Raw genomic sequence first — 26129 nt, 5'->3', positions numbered from 1 at the left:
TTTTTTTTTTTTTTGGAAGTGTTAAAATTAATAAGCTGATATTTACAAACTGCCAGCAGATTAGTGATGTAAATGAAAGAAAACATTTGTGCGTCCGTAATCTCTGCTGCAAACTCAGTCATGAATTTCAGGACTTGCACCAGTCTAGAACTCAAATGTAACATCACCAATGTTTTTTAAAAAATACATTAAGCATGTACATATTGGCTTTAGGTGTAACAATAAATACATTTTAAACTAAGTACAAAGAAAAACTATTTCACATTCTGTACTAAAAGCCAAATGTGGGGAAAAAAACAAAACATATGGCATTAACAGGTGTTAGTTTTGAAAGCATTTCCAAAAAAAAAAAAAAAAAAAAAAAACACATTTTGGCAAAGAAAAAAGGAACCAATGACATTATACAACAAATAAATAAAATCTGAGTATTTGATCTGAGCTGTTGATTCACATTAAGAGTATCAATGCCATTTCTGTATTCGACAGTTTGTCTAAAGCTTGTCATTTATCGTGAACAAAGGTGTGTACGGCTCTGAGGCAGTGAAGCCGGCGATATGGCTTGAAGGCACCATCAATAGTAACGCAAGTCTGCTGGTCTTGCTCCTGAATATCAGAAACAAAATCACTATAAAACTTAGACAGACCATTAGTGTTAGTGGTAGGTCCAACCTTTAGACTTTATCTGGTTTATTAGCTCCGTCTATTTACTGGGAAAAAAGTAAAAGACAAAGTCATCTGTTTCTGTGAGGACAGGATGGAGTGGTAGGAAGGCAGGCAGGTTAAGCGGTAAGATTTTGTCAGGAAAGACAAAGGGCCCTGTCTTCCACCTGGTGCAAAGCAGTGGACAGCCCAGCCCAAGTGTCACTGCTAGTACAACGGACATCCCACGCCTATGATGTGTTGCTCTTAAAATAAGGTGTGGTCAGCTACAGTGCTGTCACATTGCCATTGTGAGGCAGCAGAACGTGACTGTACCACAGACCACCAAGAACCTGGCCTGAAGTCGAGCACAGACATTGCCTGCCCTTTACATGACGCAGTAATCACACAGACCTCATGTAGGTGGGCATACGACACACTACACACTGTGCACAGGGATGCACATTAACACATCAAACTATGAAGAAACTAAACTGAAAACGAAAAGTAACAACATTAAAGTAAAAACTTCTTTTTTTTTCGTCACCGCGTTGGCTGGCGGATAGCACGAAGACAGGGTTGGCCACAGTGTCCAGGTGCAGCGGGGGAAGGCGGCTGCTTTCATCTGGTTAGATATGGAGATCATGTGGTCAGTGGAGGCGTTGCAGAATGAAGCTCTCAAATGCATCACCTCAGGGAGCTGTGGTGGTAACTGCTGCTCCTGTAAATAACCCATTTGTTTGTGTTGTCAGTTTGTGCACAGATACCATTACTTGCCAGAAAACTCTCTCGCTTCTGGCATCACCATCTAAAGAACAATGCGCCAAATTTGTGTTAAATGTAATGACAGATGACAATCTGATTCTCATTTCACGTTACTCCCAAAATACGCCCATGACTACTGAAGTGATTAAATACAAGCCTTTTCCCACTCTGCACCTTCCTTTGCACTCAGATTACTCAGCGTAAACAGCAGAGTTGTACACAAGCCCGATGCATCTGCGCGATGCGCTTTAGACAGAGTACCACAGATGGCCACCACAGCACCCAGACGGTGTTCATGAAGCCTCCTCAGAGACATCAGAAGCTGCACAGAGAGCTCAAAGCTCATCGTGGTTCCTGGTCAGGTCTTCTCCATAGTTGGTGGCCTGACTTCCCACAAACATGTTCCAGTTCTCAAGGATTTCCTTTTTAGTCAACATCTGGTCCTGAAAGACAAATATCAGAGATGAAAACAATGTCTGGGAAAAGAAAAACAGGCTAGTATACTGCAGGGAAGGCCTGCATGAAACCAAATCACAGAATCCTGGCAATGCAAGCAAAGCCATTTCTTACTTTTTGTTGCTGTTAAAACAGCAAAATATGGAGATTTTTTTTTTTTAAATTTCTTAATTATCTACACATGGGGACCAAATGCTTGTACGTAAAACTATTCAAAAACAAACATTGGCTGAACAATGTCTCTGCATGAAATATGAAATGTGATCATTGGTTTATAAATGTACTGGTCAGATCTATTAGTACGAACATGTTCATAAATATAAATGAACCAATCTGTAAAATCATCCAGGTGCATCTCCAAAAATTTGAATATTGTGAAAAAGTTCAATCTTTTTTGTCAGGTATTTCAGATAGTGAAAATTTTACATATTTTAGTTTCAGTACATAGAAACTAAAATCTTTCAGTCATTTTTAATTTTAGTTTTGATAGTTACCTACAGCTAAAAAAAAGAAAATGCATATTTCAAAATATTACAATATTTCAGCAGATATGTGTTTTTTAAGAAGTATTTATAATACAGAAGTGTCTAACTTCTGAAAAGTATGTTCATTTATGAACTCAGTATTTGATTGCAGCTCCTTTTGAATGAATTCCTGCATCAGTGAAGCGTGGAGGTGATCAGCCTGTGGAACTGCTGAGGTGTTCTGGAAGTCCAGGTTGCTTTGATAGCAGCCTTCAGGTCATCTAGATTGTTGGATCTGATGTCTCTAATTGTCCTATTGACAACACCCCATAGATAATCTATGATGAATTGTCTAGGGGGACAATTAAGTACAGTAATACCATGGTCAACAAAACAGTTACTAGTAGTTTTGGCACTGTGGGCAGGTAGCAAGTCCTGCTGGAAAAGGAAATCAGCATTTCTATAAGGCTTGTCAGCAGATGGAAATATGAAGTGATCTAAAACCCCCTGGTAGATGGCTGGATTGATGCAGGACGTGATAACACACAGTGGACCGACACCAGCACATAACATGGCACCAAATCATCACTGACTATGGAAAATTCACACTAAACTTCAAGCAGCTTGGATTCTGTCTCTCCTCTCCTTCTCCAACCCTGGTTACCTTGATTTCCAAATTAAATGCTGAATTTACTTTCATTTGAAAAAAGACTTATTGCTCTCCTTAGCCCAGGTAAGATGTTTCTAACATTGTCTCTGGTTCAGTAGTGGCTTGGCACCAGGAATACAACACATGTAGCCCATTTCCTGGACATGTCTTTGTGTGTTGGCCCTTGATGAACTGACTCCAACCTCAGTCCACTCCTTCTGAAGCTCCAAGTTCTGGAATCGGTTTTGTGTCGCAATCTTCTCAAGTCATCCCTGCTGCTTGTGCATCTTTTCTGACCACACTTTTCTCCTCCAGTCAGCTCTCCATGAATATGCTCTGATCCAGAACTCTATGAACAGCTAGAACTTTCAGCAGTGAGCTTCTGTGGCTGAACCTCCTTGCAGAAAGTGTCCATGAGTGTCTTCTGAACAACTGTCAAGTCAGCAGTCTTCCCCATGACTGTGGTTGTGAGTACTGAACCAGATTTGAGAGATTCATGGTACTCATACTGCATTGTGACTTGAAACAAAATATCCTAATATTTTGAGCTATGCATTTTCTAGTTTTTTGGAGCTGCAGGCCATAATTATCAAAATGAAAATAAATAAATAAATAAATAAATTATACAGAAGCGATTTATGCAATTTTTTTGCTCTGAAATAACTGACAAAAAAAATTGAAATTTTGTCATGATATTCTAATTTTCTGAGATGCACCTCTAGTTATTAAAATGTCCAAAGTTAATGAACAACACCACTTTCATTCAGTGTAACAAAAAGCACTATTTGAATTTACAGTAAATCATAACTTTTACAGTCAGTGTTAGTGACTCAAACAAACATTTCCAAGTCTTGGATTCATTTACATCAATATTTAAGAAATCGAAACAGGATGGTCCTGTCAGTTCTCTAAATCTGAGTGACCCCGTTGGAAGGAAACCAGTGAGGGAAGCCACCAAGACAGCCTTGAAAATTCTGAAGAAGTTACAACCTCGAGTGGCTGTGATTGAATAAACTGCACACAGAGCAACATCTGTCTGTTGCTTCACCAGCCACAGCTTAACGGTGGAGTGAAAAGGATTTTATTTAATAATAAAATAAATAAATAAATAACAATAAAAGATCAAAAAACCATCGTGAAAGACATCATGAAAAAACTTGCAGTTTTTTTTTTTCATGAAAACCTGCAACAAAATAAAGAAAGCCTTTTTTTCCCAAAATTTTCAGTTTCAACCTTCTATTCAGGGGCAGCACGGCGGCTTAGTGGTTAGCACTGTTGCCTCACAGTCTATATGTGGCCCTGTGGTAGACTGGTGTCCTGTCCACAGTGTACACCCCCAGTGACCCCCAACTGGAGTAAGCAGTATAGAAAATGGACAGATGGAACCTTATATTCAGAATAAATCAAGGTTTCTGAAAAAATAAACAAACCTGATTTTGTTCCTTATACTCTAGGTGTGCTGCATTATTCTGTGTGTGCTAAAATGTCCAAAAAATGCTGCTGTATGAGTGTATGTACCTTATCCTGGTCAGACTCGTACACTAGATGTCTGGCCTCAGCCAGGGCGTGGTCGTAGTCTTGGGGCATAATCCAGTGTCGAATTTCGTCCTTGTCCATTTTACCATCTTTGTTTAAATCTCGGAAGTCAGAGAACTGTTCCCTTTCAGTCTTGACCCAGTCTGGCTCTGGACCGCCATCCTCATGAGCAAACATGTCCGCTGAAACAGAGTCAAGTCAGGATGGGAATGAACAAAAATGACAAAAATATATTGAGGATATAATATCAGACCCAGATCGTATGCTCGGGCAGCAGCCTCTGGTAACAGGGGGGAGCCCGATGAACAAGACCAACGCTCCACAGAGCAACAAGTTGCTGCTTTTTTACAAACTAAGGGGATTGATTTGGATATAAACACTATTGAAGCTTGTCACCCGTTACCCAGGCAGAATTCATCAGACAAACCTACAGTCATCATGAGGTTTGTTAACAGGAAAGACAAGACAACTCTGCTCAAACAAGGATATAAACTTAAAGGATCCAATGTTTACATAAATGAACATCTCACTAAACACAACACAGATATAGCAAAGAAGGCAAGATACTTGAGAAAACAACAAAAAATTCAAAACACATGGACTACAAACTGTAAAGTATTCATCAAACTGAACAGGTCTCCAGAAGAAGCCAAAGTGTTGCTGATCAGAAGCATGGAGGAATTGGCAAAATTATGACTAAAACATGGCAAATGAAGGCAACCAACTTTCATAATGACTGACAAACATACAGACCATCCATCAGTGCTTCTGAACAGTAATAGTATAACTGAAATCGTACATGGCTATGAGAATGTGGAATTACAACCTTTTAAGTATACTGAGCATCATATACAGGATCTGGAATATGAGATAGATCCGGACAATCATTTCTATTCCTTCACAGATAGTAACTGTCAGTATTACACAGAGGAACAATACAATAACTGCATTTCAAGTGATGGTAAATTGTCAATAATCCACTTTAATAGCAGGAGTCTGTACCAAAATTTTGGGAGTATCAAATACTATTTAAAACAATTTTGTCAACCATTCAGTATAATTGCCATAACGGAAACATGGCTTACAGAGGGTGATGACACAAATTATGAGCTGGAGGGTGAATGAATTTAATCATCTGAATAGACGAAATAGAGGAGGAGGAGTGGCTTTGTATGTTGACAAAAGGATTAACTACAAAATTAAAGCTCAAACGACTGTGGCTGTGGAAAATCTTTTGGAATCCATCACAATTGAAATAGGTATGGAAAAAGGCAAAAATATAATTATTAGCTGCATATATAGAGCTCCTGGCTCTAAAATTGAAGAATTTCAAAATTGGACAGAGAAACTTTTCACAGATGGGTAATAAGCGAGTATTTGTTTGTGGAGATATAAACATTGATCTCTTAAACCCGCATCAGCATATAGTAACTGAGGATTTCATTAACAATATGTACAGTCTAAATCTATATCCAAAAATTACTAGGCCTTCAAGAATCACTTCACATTCAGCTACTCTCATTGATAATATATTTACAAATGATAGATACCAAAACACTAAGTGGCTTATTAATTAATGATATTAGTGACCATTTGCCAATTTTTATAGTAACTGATTTGAAGTTTAATTAAAAAAATGTACTGAGAAAAAACAATACTGCAAGCGCCTGCAATCTGAAGAAGCAATCACTGTCTTAAAAAATGATTTACTTTTACAGGATTGGAATCATATTTACAATAGCCAAGATGCATATTCCGAATTTGAAAACATATTTCTCAATATATATAACAAAAATTGTCTAATTATACAGTATAATAAAAATAATAACTATAAAGCTAACCCATGGATAACAAAAGGTCTTCAAAAGGCGTGTAAAAAGATAAATAGGCTATACAGAGAATTCATTAAAAGTAAATCAAGAGAGGCAGAGGTTAAATATAAGGACTATAAAAATAAACTAACAACTATTATGCGGAACTGTAAAAAAAAAAAAAAAAAAAATCATACTTTGGAAAATACTAAACGATAATAAAAACAATATAAAGGAAACATGGAAAATATTGAATAGTATATAGCAAATAAACCCAAATCAAATAACTATCCAACATACTTGACTTATGACAACAAAGATGAATATAAACATGAGCCAAGTAGTGAACAGTTTCAATAAATTTGCTAATGTTGGGCCAGATCTGGCAGCTGAAATCCCACACAGTACATGGGAAAATCAGCAATAATCACCAGAAATCCGCACAACAATGTTTCTCAGCCCAGTAGATGAAAGGGAAATTATTAACATAGTTAGTACATGTAAAAGTAAAAGTCAACGGATCATAATGAGGTACATATGTCCTTAGTAAAGCGAATAATTACTGAAATCGCAAAACCATTATCATATATTTTTAATAAATCATTTCAAACTGGGATTGTTCCTAACAGATGAAAGTGGCAAAAGTATACCTTTATTCAAAATCTGGCAGCAAGCATCTTTTTACTAACTACAGGCCTGTGTCTCTACTGTCACAATTTTCAAAGATACTGGAAAAACTTTACAACAGCAGACTGGATAAATTTAAGCTCAACACAACTTGCTTGATGAAAGTCAATATGGTTTTAGAGCAAAAAGGAGTCCACGACATGGCATTGCTCGATTCCATAGAGAGATCAATAAACATGTGGACCAAAGGGTAATAGTTGCAGGGTTATTTATTGACCTAAGAAAGGCTTTTGACACAACTTGATCACAATATATTATTTCAAAAGTTGGAACTGTATGGGATCAGAGGAGTTGCTCTGAGTTGGATTAAAAGCTACTTAGAAAACCGAAAGCAGTTTGTTAAACTCGGGGAATACTTAGTAGAGAAGCTTGAATCTTCGACTGGATTGGGTTGCTTGACGTGAGGACGTTTCGCTTCAAATCACAGAAGCTTCCTCAGCTAAAATTCTTGCTCTGGTAGTCTGACTTCTGTCTTGACTCTTGTAGAGAAGAATATACCAGAAGCCAACAAAAGCTGGAGTTTTTAACCTAACCAGACCCCTCCTACCGAGAGGCCGACTGCTATAGGCTAGTGACTAAACAATAGCTCTAATTAGCACCTATTGTGCACTCTCCTAATGATGGGATGGAAGCCTCCCCTGATGGCTCCCTTGACGACTCTCCTGATGAATACTGTTCTTCATATCTGGACATCATTTGTGGGCTACCACAGGGTTCTGTGTTGGGCCCAAAATTATTTATTTTATACATTAATGATTTATGTAAAGTCTCAGATATGGTTAAAACTGTGCTCTTTGCAGATGACACAAACCGGTTTTGCTCAGGGGAAAATATGCAACGATTATCGGATTTAGGAACAGAAATGATAAAGTTAAAGAGATGGTTTGATATTAACAAATTATCATTAAAATTTGTCTAAAACTAATTGATGTATTTGGAAATTATAAAAAAGACATACACATTCATTTAAATATACATTAGGGTGGTCTATAAAAATGGTCAAAAATTTTTTTTCAAAAAACATCAAGTCTCACTCTCTAAATTTGTTGTACCTAACATAAAAACACATCATGTACAATTTCATAAACCTCTAATAATTTTTACTGGTAGCACACAGCCCTTAAAGATTTGCTCATAATAACTTTGTCATATAGTATGGTCATTTCCAGATATTTCCAAATTATTTCTGTCAGTTTAATATTGATATGTCAGGAAAGAAATTATGGCAATACATTGGAAAATCAAATCTTTCATATCCCATAAATAGTTAACACTAAAACATGAATTGTGAGATGCAGTTCTTCTACAATACCTAGATACTGGTGTAGCGAAGATTTTGTAACAATCAAACATTGCATTTTCATTTAGTGATGAAATACTGTTTCATATTGATAAATTTAAATAAGTCTATGCTTTATATATTTCCACATATATTTTGATCTAGCTCCAAACAATAATATTCTTTATGCCTTGCAGTACTTAATATTCAAAAATGTATGAATCAGCACAAGAACCAATTATACAGCTATGTAACATAAGAGAACATCCTTTACATGATAATGATATTTAAGTTGCTTGCATCATGACCAAGACTTGCTGCCGTTTCAGTCAGAATATAGGTGGCACTTCTGTCTGTTGTTTTGGTCCTATCCAATGCTGCTGCAAGTCCTGGTGTTACAACAGCTTTAATTTTACTGGCTTTTTGTGGCACTGGCATAACAAATTCTTCATCTGGACTTTCTGTGTTCTCTTCACTCTGGCTGGAGACAGTGTCAGGTAGTGAGACATTAGATGATCCAGGCTCCTCCAGTTTCTCTTTGTATTTTCCTTCTGCAGCTTTCCTTTTTTCTGCTCTTTGTTCTTTGGCAGTTTGTATTTTATCTATGCCTGTCATGCATCCTCTACCTTTCTCTCGCTGAGCAAGTAGGAACTGTCTGTCATCTTCAAACTTTATCATTGTTAGGACATCCTGATGTGCCATGTCAAACAAGTCCTCCAAAGATTCACAAAACACTGTTTCATCTTTCTTCTGCTTGTCTGTATTGCGATTCTTGGTCTTTTTCAATGTCTTCCATTTCCGAACACCTTTTCTAACTTTGTGATCAGATGCTGCTTTGCCCTCAGTGGGATTCTAGCTCTCTCCCAAAAAGGAATTGCCATGTCTATAGAGGTCACAGCAGCATCATGAACAGTTTTCTTCAAATCAGTGTTTGAAGAAAAATACCTTGAGTATTTGCCCATTTGAGGGCAATTTGTTTCCCTTTATTTCAGTCGGTGGAACCAATAAGGTATACAAATGTTCTACTTCTAGTAGCTGACATGTTTTACTGAAGTTTCCAGTTAATGGTTAAGCATGTTAAGTCAGCAAGTGTCTCTTTTACATTTATCTCATGTTAGATTCACCATCACCAAAGATCTGAAAGAAAGAAGCTGTGAATTGAAGCAAAATTTTCAGCTTGTAGCCTAAAATAACATTTTTGAAAGTATGTTGTTTGTGAGAAATATTTAAACCCAGGTATAGTTTTAAATTGAATATAAAATTATACTTTAGTTACACTCAGGTGGTTAACTTCTATCCTCTTTATAAGTGATGTGATTAGATACTGGATAATGGATAACCTATTGCACAGGCACTCGGGCAGCGATAATTGATATATTTACAACCTTCAGCTATGATGTGCTACCTCTAAATATTAATGTATGACAAAAATATTTGGCAGGCTTTCTTTTTTCCCAAAGCATCATAAAATGAAGGGGTGAGAGTAATGAATTTCCAACTTTTATTTTTTTGAACCACCCTAATATACATGGGGTAAACATAGAACGTGTCAAAGAGAATAAGTTTTTAGGTGTCATTATTGATGAAAAAATTAATTGGAAAGCTCATATTCAGCATATTCAAATGAAGGTATCAAAAAGTATTGCAGTATTAAATAAAGTAAAGCATGTTCTTGATTGCAGAGCACTACATACTCTGTATTGTTCATTGGTTGCACCCTACTTCACTTATTGCGCTGACGTTTGGGGCAACAGTTCCAAAACTATATTGCAACCATTATTCATTCTTCAAAAAAGAGCATTAAGGACAATTCATAATGCAGGTTATTGAGACCACACCAAACCACTGTTCATTAAATCTCAAATATTAAAACTTAATGATATGATTTTGTTCAAGACTGTTCAATTAATGCACAAAGTGAAAAAGAAACAAGTGCCATTTAGAATTCAAGAATATTTTACTGAGAGAGAAGGAAAATATAATTTACGGGGCTTGTATCATTTTAAAATTGCTGGCGCTCGGACGACCAGAAAAGGTTTCTGTGTCTCCATGTGTGGCCCTAGATTATGGAATAACCTGATGGATGAACTCAAACGATGTCCAAATATCAATCAGTTTAAAAAGCAATATTAAAAAAAAAAAGTGATGTTTTCAAGAATGTATCTAATTAAGTACGATGAGTTTTGTGTTGTAATTGTGAACTTGTTCAGTAACATTCATTTATGTATGTGCATATATATATATGTGTGTGTGTAATTATGTATGTATGTGTAGCTGTATGTTGGTGTGTGTATACATGTATATGTATGTAAATATGTATGTAGATGAAGACACGGTGTTCACTTGATATGTTTATGTTAATGGGATTTGTTTGTGTTGTTAAATGTGTTTGTAGCATGGCCCAAGCATAGGGTCACCCCTTAGAGTCTGGTCTGCTTGAGGTTTCTCCCTCAATACATCAGAGGGAGTTTTTCCTTACCACTGTCGCCTGTGTGCTTGCTCTGGGGGTAGGTAATGTGTGTATGTATATATGGGGTGGGCGTTATAAGCTTTGCTTCTGCTCACCCCCTTTTTGGTCACACATGTCACTGTGGAATTGTCTTGTATATCAGTTTTTGTTATTGACGAGTTGTGTGCCAAATAAATAAGTTCAAGTAAACAGTACTAAAAATATAAGACACACACACACACACACGTGGACAAAACTGTTCGTACCCTTCCATTACAAAAAGAAAAACCCACATTGGTCACTGAAATAACTTGAAACTGGCAAAGTAATAATAAATAAAATTTGACTGAAAATGACCTAATTGCTTTGAACTGCAGTTTGACATAATCATTAAAAAATAAATAAAATAAAATAAAAGAATGAATCTGGTCTGGACAAAAATGATGGTACCCATAACTTAATATTTTGTTGCACAACCTTTTGAGGCAATCAGTGAACTCATTCTGTAACTCTCAGTGAGACTTCTGCACCTATCGACAGGTAGTTTGGCACACTGCTCTTGAGCAAACTGCTCCAGCAATCTCAGGTTTGAAGGCTACCTTCTCCAGACTGCAAGTTTCAGTTCCTTCCATAGATGTTCAATAGATTTAGATCAGGGCTCACAGAAGACCACTTCAGAATAGGCCAATCTTTTGTTCTTAGCCATTCTTGGGTGTTTTTAGCTGTGCGTTTTGGGTCATTATCCTCTTGGAGGACCCATGACCTGCGACTGAGACCAAGCTTTCTGACACTGGGCAGCACATTTTACTCAAGAATGCCATCATCGTCTTGGGATTTCATTGTAACCTGCACAGATTCAAGAGACCCTGTGCCAGAGGCAGCAAAGCAGCCCCCAGAACATAACTGAGCCTTAATGCGTGAACTGACCGATATATTCATCCTCGTCCACATGTCCATCGCTGTTCTTGTCAATATCCTCCAAGGTTTCCTGTGTGGAAAATGAGTAAAAGAGTGTGACTAAATGGAGATGTAAAGTAACAACAGTGGAACACAGACATTTTGACCTCAGCACTACAATGGAATCTGTAAGCGTTAGTACACAGCAGGGCTGGCAGGTTGACACGAAAGTCTCAGGATCTGCAGCATCATTTTTGTTTTTAGAACACTGTGAAACACAGCCAAGGATCTGTTTGTTTGTGTCTTACATTCTAAATTTGAAAATCTAGGGTATTTTAATACATAAAAGTCCAACAGGGGGAGATGATCAATTATCAGCTGTATACATGCTATAAAGGCATCTGGACATGAAAACAAGAACGGCTCCACACATCCAAACTCACTGCAGGTAGAGATGCCCTCTGTGAACCCTGCTGAATGATTAATGGCCATACAGCCTTGGTGGTCTACAAATAAACAAGAAAAGCCAACCAACACCCCCCCCACCCCCCCATTTGCTGCCCACTTATCCAACACAAGGTTCTGGCTACAAAAGATTATTCCTTAAAATAATATTATACAGTAGTGTTCAGAATAATAGTAGTGCTATGTGACTAAAAAGATTAATCCAGGTTTTGAGTATATTTCTTATTGTTACATGGGAAACAAGGTACCAGTAGATTCAGTAGATTCTGGCTATGAAATTGGGCTATTAGTAAAAAAAAGTAGAAAAGGGGGTCAAATCAAATCAATTTTATTTATATAGCGACAAATCACAACAGTCGCCCCAAGGCGCTTTATATTGTAAGGCAAAGTCATACAATAATTACGGAAAAACCCCAACGGTCAAAACGATCCCCTGTGAGCAAGCACTTGGCGACAGTGGGAAGGAAAAACTCCCTTTTAACAAGAAGAAACCTCCAGCAGAATCAGGCTCAGGGAGGGGCAGTCTTCTGCTGGGACTGGTTGGGGCTGAGGGAGAGAACCAGGAAAAAGACATGCTGTGGAGGGGAGCAGAGATCAATCCCTAATGATCAAATGCAGAGTGGTGCATACAGAGCAAAAAGAGAAAGAAACACTCAGTGCATCATGGGAACCCCCCAGCAGTCTAAGTCTATAGCAGCATAACTAAGGGATGGTTCAGGGTCACCTGATTCAGCCCTAACTATAAGCTTTAGCAAAAAGGAAAGTTTTAAGTCTAATCTTAAAAGTAGAGAGGGTGTCTGTCTCCCTGATCTGAATTGGGAGCTGGTTCCACAGGAGAGGAGCCTGAAAGCTGAAGGCTCTGCCTCCCATTCTACTCTTAAAAACCCTAGGAACTACAAGTAAGCCTGCAGTCTGAGAGCGAAGCGCTCTATTGGGGTGATATGGTACTATGAGGTCCCTAAGATAAGATGGGACCTGATTATTCAAAACCTTATAAGTAAGAAGAAGAATTTTAAATTCTATTCTAGAATTAACAGGAAGCCAATTAAGAGAGGCCAATATGGGTGAAATATACTCTCTCCTTCTAGTCCCCGTCAGTACTCTAGCTGCAGCATTTTGAATTAACTGAAGGCTTTTCAGGGAACTTTTAGGACAACCTGATAATAATGAATTACAATAGTCCAGCCTAGAGGAAATAAATGCATGAATTAGTTTTTCAGCATCACTCTGAGACAAGACCTTTCTAATTTTAGAGATATTGCGCAAATTCAAAAAAGCAGTCCTACATATTTGCTTAATATGCGCATTGAAGGACATATCCTGATCAAAAATGACTCCAAGATTTCTCACAGTATTACTAGAGGTCAGGGTAATGCCATCCAGAGTAAGGATCTGGTTACACACCATGTTTCTAAGATTTGTGGGGCCACGTACAAGAACTTCAGTTTTATTTGAGTTTAAAAGCAGGAAATTAGACGTCATCCATGTCTTTATGTCTGTAAGACAATCCTGCAGTTTAGCTAATTGGTGTGTGTCCTCTGGCTTCATGGATAGATAAAGCTGGGTATCATCTGCATAACAATGAAAATTTAAGCAATGCTGTCTAATAATACTGCCTAAAGGAAGCATGTATAAAGTGAATAAAATTGGTCCTAGCACAGAACCTTGTGGAACTCCATAATTAACCTTAGTCTGTGAAGAAGATTCCCCATTTACATGAACAAATTGTAATCTATTAGATAAATATGATTCAAACCACCGCAGTGCAGTGCCTTTAATACCTATGGCATGCTCTAATCTCTGTAATAAAATTTTATGGTCAACAGTATCAAAAGCAGCACTGAGGTCTAAAAGGACAAGCACAGAGATGAGTCCACTGTCTGAGGCCAAAAGAAGATCATTTGTAACCTTCACTAATGCTGTTTCTGTACTATGATGAATTCTAAAACCTGACTGAAACTCTTCCAATAGACCATTCCTCTGCAGATGATCAGTTAGCTGTTTTACAACTACCCTTTCAAGAATTTTTGAGAGAAAAGGAAGGTTGGAGATTGGCCTATAATTAGCTAAGATAGCTGGGTCAAGTGATGGCTTTTTAAGTAATGGTTTAATTACTGCCACCTTAAAAGCCTGTGGTACATAGCCAACTAATAAAGATAGATTGATCATATTTAAGATCGAAGCATTAATTAATGGTAGGGCTTCCTTGAGCAGCCTGGTAGGAATGGGGTCTAATAGACATGTTGATGGTTTGGAGGAAGTAACTAATGAAAATAACTCAGACAGAACAATCGGAGAGAAAGAGTCTAACCAAATACCGACATCACTGAAAGCAGCCAAAGATAACGATATGTCTTTGGAATGGTTATGAGTAATTGGAGTAATTGGGTGTTCACAATAATAGTAGCATCTGCTGTTGACGCTACAAACTCAAAACTATTATGTTCAAACTGCTTTTTTAGCAATCCTGTGAATCACTAAACTAGTATTTAATTGTATAACCACAGTTTTTCATGATTTCTTCACATCTACGAGGCATTAATTTTGATGGTTTGGAACCAAGATTGTGCTCGTTTACTAGTGTGCTTGGGGTCATTGTCTTGTTGAAACACCCTTTTCAAGGGCATGTCCTCTTCAGCATAAGGCAACATGACCTCTTCAAGTATTTTGACCTATCCAAACTGATCCATGATACCTGGTATGCAATATATAGGCCCAACACCATAGTAGGAGAAACATGCCCAGATCATGATGCTTCCACCACCATGCTTCACTGTCTTCACTGTGAACTGTGGCTCGAATTCAGAGTTTGGGGGTCGTCTCACAAACTGTCTGCGGTCCTTGGACCCAAAAAGAACAATTTTACTCTCATCAGTCCACAAAATATTCCTCCATTTCTCTTTAGGCCAGTTGATGTGTTCTTTGGCAAATTGTAACCTCTTCTACACGTCTTTTATTTAACAGTGGGACTTTGCGGGGGATTCTTGCAAATAAAATAGCTTCACACAGGCGTCTTCTAACTGTCACAGCACTTACAGGTAACTCCAGACTGTCTTTGATCATCCTGGAGCTGATCAATGGGTGAGCCTTTGCCATTCTGGTTATTCTTCTATCCATTTTGATGGTTGTTTTCCATTTTCTTCCATGCGTATCTGTTTTTTTGTCCATTTTAAAGCATTGGAGATCAGTGTAGATGAACAGCCTATAATTTTTTTGCACCTGCATATAAGTTTTCCCCTCTCCAATCAACTTTTTATTCAAACTACGCTGTTCTTCTGAACAATGTCTTGAACGTCCCATTTTCCTCAGGCTTTCAAAGAGAAAAGCATGTTCAACAGGTGCTGGCTTCATCCTTAAATAGGGGACACCTGATTCACACCTGTTTGTTCCACAAAATTGACGAACTCACTGACTGAATGCCACACTACTATTATTGTGAACACCCACTTTTCTACTTTTCCGAATCTACTTCCCCTTTTTTTGAGATTCTACTGAATCTACTGGTACCTTGTTTCCCATGGAACAATAAGAAATATACTCAAAACCTGGATTAATCTTTTAGTCACATAGCACTACTATTATTCTGAACACTACTGTATATATAGTACAACTAAGTACAACTCTGACAGCACTGTTCGCTTGCCAGTGTCGAGCAGGCAAGCGTTATTGTCAAACCCTCTCATACAGTGCATCGTTCACAGCGCTTCACTTTTTCGACATTTTGTTATGTTACAGCCTTATTCCAAAATGGAGTAAATTCATTTACTCCACTCTACTCACAACACCCCATAATAATAACATGAAAAAAAATTTTTTTCTTTTTTTTTTTTTTTTTGCACATTTATTAAAAATAAAAACTAAGAAATCACGTATACATAAGTATTCACACCTTTTGCTCAATACTTTGTTGATGCACCTTTGGCAGCAATTACAGCCTCAAGTCTTCTTGAATATGATGCCATAAGCTTAGTGCACCTATCTTTGAGCAGTTTTGCCCATTCCTCTTTGCAGCACCTCTCAAGCTCCATCAGGTTGGGCGGGAAGCGTCATGCACAGCCATTTTCAGATCACTCCAGAGATGTTCAATTGGATTCAGGTCTGGGCTCTAGCTGGACCACTCAAGGACATTCACAGTATTGTCCTGAAGCCACTCCTTTGATATCTTGGCTGTGTGCTTAAAGTCACTGTCCTGCTGAAAGATGAACCGTCGCTCCAGTCTGAGGTCAAGAGCACTCTGGAGCAGGTTTTCATCCAGGATGTCTCTGTACATTGCTGCATTCATCTTTCCCTCAACCCTGACTAGTCTCCCAGTTCCTGCCGCTGAAAAACATCCCCACAGCATGATGCTGCCACCACCATGCTTCACTGTAGGGATGGTGTCTGGTTTCCACCAAACATGACGCCTGGCATTCACACCAAAGAGTTCAATCTTTGTCTCATCAGACCAGAGAATTTTGTTTCTCATGGTCTGAGAGTCCTTCAGGTGCCTTTTGGCAAACTCCAGGCAGGCTGCCATGTGCCTTTTACTAAAGTGTGGCTTCCGTCTGGCCACTCTAGCATACAGACCTGATTGGTGGATTGCTGCAGAGGTTGTTGTCCTTCTGGAAGGTTATCCTCTGCCCACAGAGGAATGCTGCAGCTCTGACAGAGTGACTATCAGGTTCTTTGTCACCTCCCTGATTAAGGCCCTTCTGCAATGACTGCTCAGTTTTGACAGGTGGCCAGATCTAGACAGAGTCCTGGTGGATCCAAATGTCTTCCGTGTACAGATGATGGAGGCCACTGTGCTCATTGGGACCTTCAAAGCAGCAGCCTCGAGACAATCCTGTCTCGTAGGTCTACAGACAATTCCTCTGACTTCATGCTTGGTCTGTGCTCTGACATGCGCTTTCAACTGTGGGACCTTATATGTAAACAAGTGTGTGCCTTCCAAAATATTGTCTAATCAACTGAATTAACCCCAGATGGACTCCAATTAACCTGTAGTATCATCTCAAGGATGATGAGTAGAAAGAGGATGCACCTGAGCTCAATTTTGAGCTTCATGGCAAAGGGTGTGAACACATATGTACATGTGGCTTAGATTTTTTTTAAGACATTTGCAAAAATCTAAAAAAAAAAAAAAAACCCCAACAACACTTTTTTCACATTGTAATTATGGGGTATTGTGTATATAATTATAATAGATTGCAAACAGCCGTGTTGATTTCATGCCAGGGCAGCGAGAATGCGAACCCTGGATCAGAAAAAAGCTTCTGCTGCCACAGAACATCGCTGAAATATGTTGATTTATTTATATTTTTTTAAACCAGATTTCACTCAAAATGTGGGTGAAAGATAACTTGCCACGTCAGGCAAAAGACAGGTGTGGAGCATGAGTCTGACAGCACTGTTAACTCGCCAATGTCGAGTGGACAAGCGTTACTGTTGAGGCCTGGATGGTGTGCTTTGTTTTTGGTTGTTGGAAAGTAAACAGTGTGAAAAACACGTAAAAATAAGCGGGCTCAAATTGGCTTTGGCTTATTCTTCGAAACCGCATGATACTGAGACCAAGGCCAAGACCTCGTCATTGCATAGCAAGACCAAGGCCTCAAAAAAAATAAAAAATAAATAATAATAATAATTATAATAATAATAAAAACTAAAATAAATAAAAATAAAAACTCAAGACAAACTAATCTGTCTTGAGGCCAGTGTCTCAGACCAAATGGTCCTCCCCAAAAATCAGTCTGTACTGCCTTCACTGCGCATGTGTCATTTCTGAGCGTCTCCCACAATTCACTGTTTATTGCCTTGTTTCTGCTTAAAACTGCACTCCAGTCGTGATCTATCTCAGCGACAGATATCTAAAGCATTTGTACAACAATCATTTCCACATAAATTCAGCATCATTTCATAATAAAAGATGGAGGAAGCGATCAGAGCGCCACAGCTGCTGCTGCGTTCACTACGCCTGTCATTTCAAAGTGTCAGTAGCGACTCACCGATTATCACCTCGTTTCTGCTTAAAACTGACTTTAGAATGATTTGATTTGTGTGTAGAGACTCAGTCTCAGGCGAGCTGCTGTGGTCCAAAATGACGCATGCGTAGTGAAGGCAGGGCGCACCAATTTTTAGGGGGGACCTTTCGGTCTGCGACATCGGCCTCGAGACCTCCAATACTGCTTTGCATATCGGTTGTTTTTCCTCTTCAGATTTTGGAATAGAGTGGTGATCCTGCGCTGTTGAGTGGAGGCCAAATTTTAATAATCTGAAGAAAAATAAAAACATTTGGGGGTGTTTATGTTTAACATGAAACCTCAATCATAAAAACAAACAGCAGATAAAATTGGTTGAACACAAGATGAACAGCTTAGTAATAATCTTATTTGAGCAAAACTATATTATTTACATTTTAAAATCTGATGCTTCTCAGTTAAAACCTGAATCAAAAACTCCATGTTTCAAGCAGGATTATTTCCTTCATAAAATTTCCCTTCAGTTATATAAATTTAACAAATATGTGGCTGTGAGCAGAATGTCCATGCTTGTAAAGCCATGCTCTTTTAAAGGCTTAACAAGCGTGCACGTCTCAGTCTGTTGTGCTCAAAACGGGCACGCACACACACACATCTAGACCATATTACTACAAACCATAAATGCTGTCCTTACCTAAATCATTTTAAAGCCATATTTAGACATGAAAAAAGTGACTGGGAGGCATGTGAAACACAAGAGTGCGGGAGCTGGGATCTTTAATCCTTCATTTGTTACTAAGACATTTGTTTTTCTTTAAATGGCGGGGGGAATAAACATTTTAACAGTGTGCCAAACAGACCACAGCAATGCACACGGTCACTGCAAAGTTGAAGGTAATTTATTTATTTAAAATGCATCCTTTGATGATTATATATCATATAACGGCGGAGTGTATCCTTGTCATTTGATTGGTGCTTTGTATGTTATGTCACATGGGTTAATCATCCCATTGTTGCACATAGAGTGCAGTTTGGTTCCATTAGTTTGGTACCATTGCACGCTTCTGCTGTGGCGATCCCAAACAGGAGCAGCCGAAAGAAGAAGACGAGCATGCTTCCACCACCACCAGCGCCGTTCTGCTAGTGCAAGCGTGCGTGAGCTCACACAAGCGGGACAGCGCTTAGCTTTAAAACAAACATGGAGGGGGATTGCGTTACCGACGAATGATGATTTGAAAGAGCTAATTGATGGTGCTAGTTATTCTAACACATACACACAAATATCCACGCCGCTGTAAGCCGTCTGGAGGCATGAAGAGCTGTTTGGCCTCGCCGAACAGTATGTTCCAGCTTTCACCTCATGAAATATTCGTACCATTTAACTCAAACATTCATTATTTTTATAAAGGCACAGTCTGATATCCCACTTGCAATGTGATTATTTGTGCAGCCCTAATCTGAATGAAAAATACTATGTCTGGACACTTAATGACACTGATTACACGTCTATCAAGAAAAACAAACAGGCCTGACAATACTTCACCCACATTCACCACAATCAGTAAATGCCAGTGGCAGAACAGTTCTGTAGCATCATAAAAAATTAACTTTTAATAATTCACTTCATCAAATAGGTGCTACAACTTTTATGAACACAGAAGCACTTCAAGCATTTGCTGTGCAGCTGCACCATGAAACCAAATCTATATTTAAAGATTCAGCTATAATGGGATGGTTTGTTCATCCCAATGACCTGTTGCATAAATAAATAAACCCTGATATTCAGTCCTTGTTCATACATCCAGTAAAACCCAATTTCTGCATATATCTGATTTCAATCTGATTCCATGCTGCAAATCTGAACAGTCAAATGTCCAGTGGTGGACACAGTTCCGCTAACTGCTAATTATCGAAGATAATGTTTTCATTATTGGATTATCTTTTCAGATAACTTTGAAAACCATCATCGGACTAATTATCTTCCAATAAGTTTTGGTCCGATAGGTTTTAGACCACTAACATATTTTTGCAGACGTGGTAAACAAAGCTGAATAGTTACAAACATCTATGAGATCTAAAATCAGTTGAGCACCTACCTTTTAAATGTTTTAGAGTAGATGTGCAGTTCTATCCTCTGCAGGCAAAGGAGAACTGGTCACAAAAAAGAAAAAAGGCTCATTTCTTTTGACCCCATACGGATACGCTGGCAATATCACCCAAGTCATCCAGAGGCATACAGTTTTAACTTATGGTTAGAATTTTAACCAAACTAATTTCTGACAAGTTATTTAAATTAACGTCACGTGTGAAGTTTTATAAAGTGAAAATATCAAATATATGTTTTAGTTTTAAAGTAATGCACTAATTTTGAAGGTTTTAGTGTGGACATGCTGTGCCCAGGTGCATTATGGGTACCTCAGTACCTTCACGACAGACAAGAAATGCATTGAGACGCTCTGATCAGGCTCCACACGGACAACAGCATTAAACTCTTTGTACATTGTGCCTAAAACGCTCGTGAATATATTCTCTGGTTTATAGACGTTATTGTGTTTGCTTTATGTAAAAATGCCAGAAGAAGCTCTGGTTGCTCCTCCATTATTTTCAATTTGTTTTGGCAAGGTTTCACAGTCTCTACTGCCATCTACTGGCCAGTAGTGTTCATGGCAGTATTCACCCTAGTACTGAGCGTCCAGTAGTTGGGAGTGTTCTATTTATTTTGACACCAGTTATATCAGACGGTTATCTAATTACAACTTGGCTTTTTTTTTTTTTAAATGGCATATTTTACAAAAGCACATTTATCTGTAAACACCAACACACGACACACATCAATGTGTTGGTTTGTAAACCAACACGTTGATTGGTTGACTCATTCTGATTCTGATTGGTTGACTCATTCATTCTATGTAAACACAGAATGAATGAGTCAACCAATCAGTGTTGGCAGAGGCACATTTTACCCATAATCATTTGCCATCTGTCTGTTACAAAACTTCAGAATTAGTGCATTATTCAACATTAAAAGATATATGTTATATTTTACCTTTGTACAAATGACAGAATTGACATTGAGTTATTCTACCAGTATTAATTTTATTTATAAACTAAACCATAAGTCAGCACTGCTTTATTTTCCAAGACCTCCACCTCACGGCAACAATGTTATTGAGTAGAGAGCTGAGCTTCGCTGCTCCTCTCAATGGCTTCGCTGCGGAAGCTGTGTAATAAACAGGAGCTTCCAGCAGTGGGCAGGGCACTCAAAGACAGAGGTGCTGACTCACTGTTTGGGTCTGTAGTCACCTTTGATGCTACTAGAAACGACTGTGGTATTAAAACTCAAAATCAGCTTGTTAGTAGTTGCAAGTGTACTGGAGACAATACTGGACGTTATCTGTTATCTGTAGCTTCTGATAAATTTTTCGGTGTTTTAACTTTTCAGTTAGCTGATTATCTGTTATCGAAGCTAATTCTTTGGTTGGCTGTGCCCACCACTGCAAAAGTCACATGAAATCTTTTTTTTTCTCAAATCCCTTTCATGCCTCATTCAAACTTGAAATGAGACTTAAATTGTCTTTTTGCATTTTCTTTTTTGTCTGAATGCTGAGATCAGATTCTGACTTAATTTTGCTATGTCAATGACTTTTACCAGCATGAGAGCTGGTGGCTCCCCCCCCTCTGCTCACAGCCCCATGACAGCAATAAATAAGTAAAATCCTCACACGTGCGCACACAAAAGCCCAAACTGACTTCTAAAATCATCTCCAAAAAAGACGTCAGATAGGATTCCAGGTCTGCAACGCTTCATGCATGAAACAACATGCACTGGACACGGACACAAGTGCAGGAGTTTCACATGATTGTTTATTACACGGCAGCATTTCAACTGCTCAGTCTTCCCACATCTTTTATCTTTAATCCTCACACACAAGCAATTTTTCTCCCAGAAGAGCTCATTTGGCTGATCAACTTGCCACCCAACAGCACACCTTGTGTAATTTTATAATATATAAACTTAAAAATCTACGTTATATAAATACACCAGTTTTATTATAATCTATATCCTATGAGTCAGAGTCTGATCACTGGGCAGCAGTCATGTGACTAACGTGTGTGACTTTTATTACTATAGCAACTAATGTGGATTCAACCTGTGATGAGGACTGCAACAAGGACACAGAAATCGGATCTGCTCACTTGCTACATATAACACAGACAGCCAGCGAAATCAGATTTGAATCAGATACGCAATAAGTACAATGTGAACTGGCAGTCTGAACAAAGCCTTAATTACCTTGTTCTCATAGAACACTCACCAGAACAACAATGTCCTTCATGTGGTCAAACTCCTCTGGGTGGAGGAAGGCCGTAAACTCTTCTCTGTCCGCTGCCAGGTCACCGTCTAGATCAGCTGCTTTGAATCTCCTCTCGTCACGAGGAAGCATTTTCTTAAAACTGAACTGGTCCGTTGCATCGTCAAACTCCTCTGGATTGGCTTCAGAAGGAGATCATTTAAGGGGAGACAAACCTTACTACCACACCCACCACAAGCTGAGTAACATTTTAATATCATACATATAAGAACAACCACATTGTTGCAGGGTAAATTAAGAGAACTTATACCAAGGTAGTAGCCATATGTTGCTTTCTTATACTCCTCCCACATGATCTTGTTGTCTTTGTCCAGGTCATAATTCTCCCACACCTTGGCCACGTTTTCATACACGTAACGCTTCTGGACACGTTTTATCCAATTCTTGAGTTCGTTGGTGCTAATGTAGCCGTCTGCATCACTGTCTATCCGGTCCACTATTTTCCTGTGAGACAAACATAAAACAGCATTGCAGTTATTCATTACAAGACTTCGACATGATGGTAAAAACATGAAAGCAAATGCGTGTGTGACTTTTTCAGGGACAAACACAAACACCAAAATTCTAATGGTCTTTGAGAAACTAAGTTTAGAACTTTACAAGGAGGCCCACAGATTAAATACATTCTTTTAATCTGATCTGTTGCCAGGATTCATCATTACAGCTGAAAAATGTTCTCCACATTACACCTTTGTTTTGGAAGATGACGTTTGGAAATGCGTTAATTCCTTATAACGGAAGATACTTGTTAAGGGGTTTTTTTAAGGGTTTTTAAAGTAGTCCCTCAGTGTTTGTCTGCTCTAGGTGTGTTTCTCAGCCTGAGCTGGAGGATGCCAGTGCTTTTTCCCGCCAACAAGAAGAATAATAAGAAAAAAAAAAACATGCAAAATTACACTGTTAACACCAGCAACATACTGTCCTTCATTATGAGCCACTGATGTTACAGAGGCAGGGCTATGACATCATCCTTTCAGAATAGTTTTCCGCAGTAAGACACAAATCTGTTTTTGGAATTTTGTGATGAGATAAATATTTCACTCATAAAAGAAAATAAACATTCATCAACAGAAATGACTGTTTTACACAAATGAATGTAACGTGACGTTCAACACCATCATGTTTGATGATGTCATGATGACGTTGTTGTACTGTAGTAGGGAGTGCAGTTTCTTTCAAGTTGCTGAAATGGATCAGTTTTTACTGCCCAAATATCCACGAGTAGAACTGGAAAGAAGTGAAGTCTCCCTCGCCTAAAGAGCTACCTGAGGAACAGCAGTGGGGACGGCCAAACCAGTGACCTGGCAATTAACCGTCAGAGAACATGGGTCCTGGACAACAACCAAATCATTGATGCTTCTGCTCTTAACCACAATAGGTGCACTGTGCTGTTTTGAAGACCTCAATGGGAGGTGAAAGATTTTCTCTCGGCCTGCCGTTGCCATTTTTTCCCCCCTGAAGCTACATGTGTAGGTCTGTGGATATTTGTATTGAACAGTAGCCTAAGTTTGTGTGTGATTTTATTCATTCTGCATGGCATCAGATTGTCAGATCAGAGCGTGGCCACGTGTACGCACGCATGTGAACGTGGCAGAAGTGTAGCAGTGGGCTGTCACGACACATGATCCCTTATTTCATAGCACCCTCATAAAAATACCAAGCCAGCCCATAGCACCTGCAGAAAAAAAAAATCTCTGGAGCCGCCACTGCTCAGACGTGGCTTCAGTGGCAAAGTGTTACTGGAGTCTGGGAGGAGGAGCTGCAGAGTAAAAAAAAAAAAAAAAAAAAAAAAAAAAAACAGTACTAGTGTGTGTGTGTTGTGAGAGCTGGGTTGCCACGTTGTGATGTTACGTGGGTCTTCCCACTGTGTGTGTGTGTGTGTGTGTGTGTGTGTGTGTGTGTGTTTGAGGGGTAAAAGCACCTTTAAACCAGTGTGACGTGTCGCAAACGTGTTATACACAAATACTGTCCTGATGCAAAGAGAGTGAATAAACACACAAGGACACCTGTGACTTATACCTCTGCAGCTGACATTTTAATGATGTAAAGCTGTGTGTGTGTGTGTGTGAGAGCAATAGTCACATCTCACCCGAGTCTGTCCTTGCTCTCCTCGGGGGTGAGCTGATCGAAGGTCTTGGCCTCCTCTTTCCCCAGAAAGGCCTCATGGTCGAACTGGAAGCTCTTATTGTCTTCGTGGGCTCTTCTGATCACCTCTGGGTCATGAATGACTCTCTCTTTTCTTAACGTCGGTTTACTGTTCACCGCCACAAGGAGGACAAGGAGGCGGAGGAGGAGGGCGCACACTGAACCCGGCACGTCCATCAGTGCGCCGGGAAGGAGGCCGACTCTCCGAGGCTGCTTTCTTCGGTAGGCCTGTGTCCCAGGGCGGCCGCTGCTCTCGTCCCGCGGTCGCAGCGAGGTGCAGCATCCAAACAGCGAACTTGTGAGGAGCACCTGAACGCCTCACAGAGTCCAAACACTTGCAGCGCTCCTGTGGGCAGCAGCAGGCTGAGATGAGGAGCAGGAGACGCGGCCAGGCGCCTGTTTCCTGCTACCGTCGGCGCAGCCAATCGAATTGTGGCTTTCAGATTTGACCCGCCTTCGTCCACTGAGAGCCTTTCTATCATTGGTCCAAGAGACGTCGGTAACACGAGAGGCGACTTCAGGCGCCACGTTGCAAGATGACGAACAAGAAACTTCGACTTGTTCAAACGTTTTTTGGCGTGTGTGCAGGGGCGGTTTTAGAATTTTAAAATGGGGGGCAAAAGAAAACCCAGTGGTACAATGACAGAAAAACCAAACATTTGGACAACCCCAGTATTTGTTGGGCAAAGGCTATACGCCCAACCATTGGGCAGATAAATATAATGTCTTATCTTATTCGCCCAACGGTGATTGTGTATTTGACATGTTTTGTGCATCTAAACTACGTTTTTTACACCACTTTTTAAGGCTCTATTGCGGCATATGCTTGACACATTTAATGGCGCCGTCTTTAATTACTGCGAAAACACATTAACGGATGAAAACAGACAAACTTCATAAGCATTTTGAATGGAAGCCTGCGAACAATGACGAAACAGTTTTTGAACAAAATGCTGCTTGTTGGCTGTAAGATGGTGTTAGTTTGACACTGTTCCCTGGGTGTGATGAGCCAAACAGAACCACTTTGGATCACAGCTCCTCCGCGGGCTGCGAACCCTCCCGCAGCCGGTGAGAAAATATCCGCCTTTTTTCCCTCCCACGTTGAAACTGGAAGTGAGCTTACAAGTGCGCTCATTGGTCGGTAGTGGTTGGGCGTATATGCTCACATATTTACTTTATTGACCCAATGGTTGGGCGTATAGTCACTCCATATATGTTGGAAGTCACCATTCATGCATAGCTGTATACGTGCAAACAAGTAGTATGCCAGAGTAAAGGGTATTATGTTGTGAGCTTGATCATGGATGTCTTGTTTAAACTCATTTGTGTGTTTTACAAGTTAAAACAAAACAGTTTTCCTACTGATAGGTAGTATGATGGCCAAGTGGTTCATGCACTTGCTTCTCAAATACAATCCCTGGCAAAAATTATGGAATCACCGGCCTCAGAAGATGTTCATTCAGTTGTTTAATTTTGTAGAAAAAGGCAGATCACAGACATGACACAAAACTAAAGTCATTTCAAATGGCAACTTTCTGGCTTTAAGAAACACTATAAGAA

At 39.2% G+C, this 26129-nt stretch overlaps 1 protein-coding gene across 1 annotated transcript; it reads right to left on the bottom strand.

Moving 5' to 3' along the window:
* Positions 1 to 361: 361 nt before the first annotated feature.
* rcn1 (reticulocalbin 1, EF-hand calcium binding domain) lies at positions 362 to 24982 on the bottom strand. The gene is made up of 6 exons (XM_034188717.1): positions 24514 to 24982; positions 22678 to 22871; positions 22371 to 22549; positions 11663 to 11723; positions 4492 to 4691; positions 362 to 1847 (listed from the first exon to the last, which is right to left on the bottom strand). The coding sequence occupies exons 1-6, from the start codon at positions 24744 to 24746 to the stop codon at positions 1740 to 1742; spliced, it is 975 nt and encodes a 324-aa protein (XP_034044608.1). The 5' UTR covers positions 24747 to 24982; the 3' UTR covers positions 362 to 1739.
* Between the last annotated feature and the right edge of the window lie 1147 nt (positions 24983 to 26129).

This window comes from Thalassophryne amazonica, chromosome 2, assembly GCF_902500255.1.
Source record: "Thalassophryne amazonica chromosome 2, fThaAma1.1, whole genome shotgun sequence".
Taxonomy (NCBI): Eukaryota; Metazoa; Chordata; class Actinopteri; order Batrachoidiformes; family Batrachoididae; genus Thalassophryne; species Thalassophryne amazonica.
The sequence above is the reverse complement of the archived record's forward strand: the minus strand, read 5'-3'. Positions and strand labels throughout refer to the sequence as shown.